This window comes from Bison bison, unplaced genomic scaffold, assembly GCF_000754665.1.
Source record: "Bison bison bison isolate TAMUID 2011002044 unplaced genomic scaffold, Bison_UMD1.0 scf7180017845407, whole genome shotgun sequence".
Taxonomy (NCBI): domain Eukaryota; kingdom Metazoa; phylum Chordata; class Mammalia; order Artiodactyla; family Bovidae; genus Bison; species Bison bison.
The window spans coordinates 41,156-44,297 of NW_011475980.1; the positions used below are offsets into that span (position 1 = coordinate 41,156).

The 3,142-nt window shown below is 67.3% G+C and overlaps 1 protein-coding gene across 1 annotated transcript in view; it reads right to left on the minus strand.

Moving 5' to 3' along the window:
- The window catches only part of DGKQ (diacylglycerol kinase, theta 110kDa), a 21,016-nt gene that overhangs the window by 4,847 nt on the left and 13,027 nt on the right, over window positions 1-3,142 (minus strand). The window contains exons 6-13 of the mRNA XM_010834318.1: window positions 2,963-3,122; window positions 2,659-2,879; window positions 2,480-2,570; window positions 2,326-2,380; window positions 2,165-2,226; window positions 1,736-1,886; window positions 1,383-1,421; window positions 690-805 (exon numbers count right to left, since the gene is read on the minus strand). Coding sequence (XP_010832620.1) covers window positions 690-805; window positions 1,383-1,421; window positions 1,736-1,886; window positions 2,165-2,226; window positions 2,326-2,380; window positions 2,480-2,570; window positions 2,659-2,879; window positions 2,963-3,122 — 895 coding nt within the window. The remainder of the gene's footprint in view (window positions 1-689; window positions 806-1,382; window positions 1,422-1,735; window positions 1,887-2,164; window positions 2,227-2,325; window positions 2,381-2,479; window positions 2,571-2,658; window positions 2,880-2,962; window positions 3,123-3,142) is intronic.

A 3,142-nucleotide genomic window follows, 5' to 3' on the forward strand; every position in this document is an offset into this window, starting at 1 on the left:
AGGCCGTGGGTGCACTGAGAGCACGTGTGAGCCCCTGGACAGGGCGGCCTGCAGGCAGCACTCACCTGCTCGCCGGGGCAGGCAGCTGCCAGGGGAGAGGGCCAGCAGGACCCACCTGTCTCTGGCCACAGTGCAGGCGGAGGATCCCCAGGAGGGCCTGCGATCTCCACGCCCTTGTCTGGACGGTTGGCCAGGGCAGCAGAGACCAAAAGGTGTGGCCCCCCAGCCACAGCCTGAACTCTTTGTGCTGTAATTCTGCCTGACCTGAGCTAGGTCGGGGGCCACAGACACCCTTGGTGATGGGAGGTGCCCCTGGCAGCCAGCAGGGCTGAGGACCAGAGGTGGACCAGGGCACAGGGCAGAGGGCAGGGTCCGGGGCCCTGCTGGGACTTCAGGACAGCACCACCTACTGAGGAGGCCCAGGGTTCGAGCAGGGTCTGGGGGCCTCCAGGGCAGGGCAAGCGGGGCCAGGGCCCACGACCGCACCAGGGCTGCCCGCTCAGTCACACACGTGACAGCCTGAGAACATGCACCCTGCAGGGCCGGCCAGCCGGGGTCAGGTCAGACCTCAGCCCCTCCAGAGGAGTGAGCTAGCCTTGCAGCAGACATCTGGACTTTGCTCCAACGGCCCAAGATAAAGACAAACCACATGGGAGCCACACCCCCAGGCCCGCCTTGGTGCCACTCACCAGCACCTCCGGGAGCACCAGGGCAGTCAGTGGCCGGCCACGAACAGCTGTGTCCCTGATCAGCATGTACAGCCGCTCGGCCTCTGCAAAGCATGCCACGTCCAGCACCACGGCACCTGTGGCGGGTGGGCGGTGAGCTCGGGTGCCTGTCTGAAGGTCCCGGCCCCCACAGTGTCTTCGGCCAGGGCCCCAGCTGCGGGGGAGTGACCCCAGTTCTGACCACGCCTACTTTGGGCCAGCCTGTCCCAAGGCACACATGACTCCTTCCCCTGGGGGAGGCCTTCAAGGATGGCTAGGCTCAGAGACGGGAGATGCTGGGTGGACGGAGCAAGGCTACTGGAGGTGGGGTGGGGCAGACACACCTCTGGGCCCACGGAGCCATGGAGGGTGCTGGGAGCTGCTGTTGGCCCCCAGGGGGGGAAACATGCCCCACGACACTGTCCTGCTGGGGAGATCTAAAGTTTCCCAGGATAAACGCTGGAACCCGAGCAAGACAGGCTGTGGCGAGAATGTTCTCCGCACCTCAGTCACGTTTTAGCAAAAGCCTCACAGCTGGGAGCCAGGAAACAAACACCAAGGTTCCCCTACCCCGGGGGCCCCCAACGAGGTGCAGCCAGAGGGCGGGTCTGCCCCGCCTGTTCTGGGGGTGACCTTGACCAGACCTGGCCTCAGTCTGCATCTGCGGTGGCTCACCTTGGGCGGAATACACGTGGCTCACGGTCACCAGGGCAGCTGCAAAGATGGGGGGACTGTGACTGGACGCCGGAGACCCGCCCCCAGGGCCTGTGGCCACCCAGCCTCCCAGACCAGAGAGAAGCTCTCTCTCCCAGAAGTGCCGCCTACTTCAGGCACCGGGCAGCCCCAGGGCCCAGATCAGGAGGCTCAGATACCCTCCAGAGGAAGTAACAGGCCCTGGGCCTCAGACGTGAGGACAGAGATCCTCTTGTCAGGAACCATTCTGGCACGTGACTGGGGGAGCGGGGAGCAGGAGGGCCCCCCTCAGGGCTCCTGGCCTGCCCCCAGGGAGACAGTCCAGGCAGGCGCACCTTTGCTGGTAACGGCCTCATCCAGCAACCTGCGGTACTCCTGGGGGGACAGGCCTGGCGGCAGACCGCCCACAAACAGAGAGACGCGCGGGGCCGGCACTCTGCTCTCAGCCACGTAGAACCGCGTCTGGCTCATCTGCCGCAGGGACGTCTGCAGGGAGGGGACGCTGAGCGGAGCACCAGGGACACCCCCCACTTCTCCCACAGGGGCCAAAGGGGAGACGTCCTGGGCCAAGAGCCCCCAGAAAAGGGGAGGACAGGAGAGGAGGGACACACGGGGACGTCGGGAGGGGAGGCACTGTGGGCCAGGATGGCCAGCTGCCGGCCAGCGTGGACTTGGTGTCCTCAGGGCAGGCTCCCCCTCTACAAGGGACAGGCCATGCCCCAGGGCTAGCGGCTCCCGGGGAGCCAGTGGCCGCACCCACTGACCTGCCGGATCTCACGAAGCCGGTCAAGCAAGGGCTCCTCGTCCGCCAGCACCGTGCGCTGGACTGCGGGGTTGAGACGCCACCGTTAGCCCCAGACACCCAGGTGTCCTGGAGCCCCTGGGCAGACGCGGTCAGGGCGTGGGCTACAGGCTCCCCCCTCACCTTGTCTGCTGCCCATGAGCACCTCCACCAGCTGGAAGCCCTCGGCCCCCTCGGCCTGCGGGGGTACATTTCAGGGTATCAGGCCTGGATGGGACCCTGCCACCCCAAGACTTTGGCAGGGAGGGCACATGGGTGGGGCGGGGCGGGCACACACCTGCCGTCCGAGCAGCGGGAGGACCTCCAGCACCACGCTGCGGGCAGTGCTCTGCGGGGTCACACGGATGGACACGTAGGCCACACCCACCCTGCAGGGGACACGCTCAGGAGCTGCGGAGGCAAAGCCCGCACTCCTTCCCCCCTACCCGCCACGGCCCTGCTGGGACCTGGTCTCACTTGAGCCAGGCCGGGTAGATCTTCAGGATCTCCTGGGTGCGGGGCAAAGCACGGAGCACCCAGGCCTCGGGAGCCGCTCTGCCGCCCTCCTCCTCAGCGGGCCCAGCGCTCCAGACCCTTCCCGCGGCCGCGGTGTCGCCAAGCTGCACAGGCGTGGGGAGTGCCTGCAGCTGGAAGCCCTGAGGGTCCTCGGAGATGTAGTAAGCCCGCAGAGCCGCCTCCTGTGAGAGGGGAGCAAAGGTAGGGCCTGCTGGGGCCAGGCCTGTGGGTGCCCGCGGTCCCCCACAGCCGGGCGCCCTCTTACCAGCACCTCCTGGCTCCGGGCCAGGCGCGGGACCGTGACTGCACGGAAGTGGTTTCGCTGCATCGCGTCGCTGCCGTCAAAGATCTTCAGAGTCTGCTTGCCTGGGCCGCAGGGGAGTGCGTTCAAGTCCGTGGAGTGAGGGCCGGTCGGGGGAGTCGGGCTCGGGATGTGGGAGCGGGG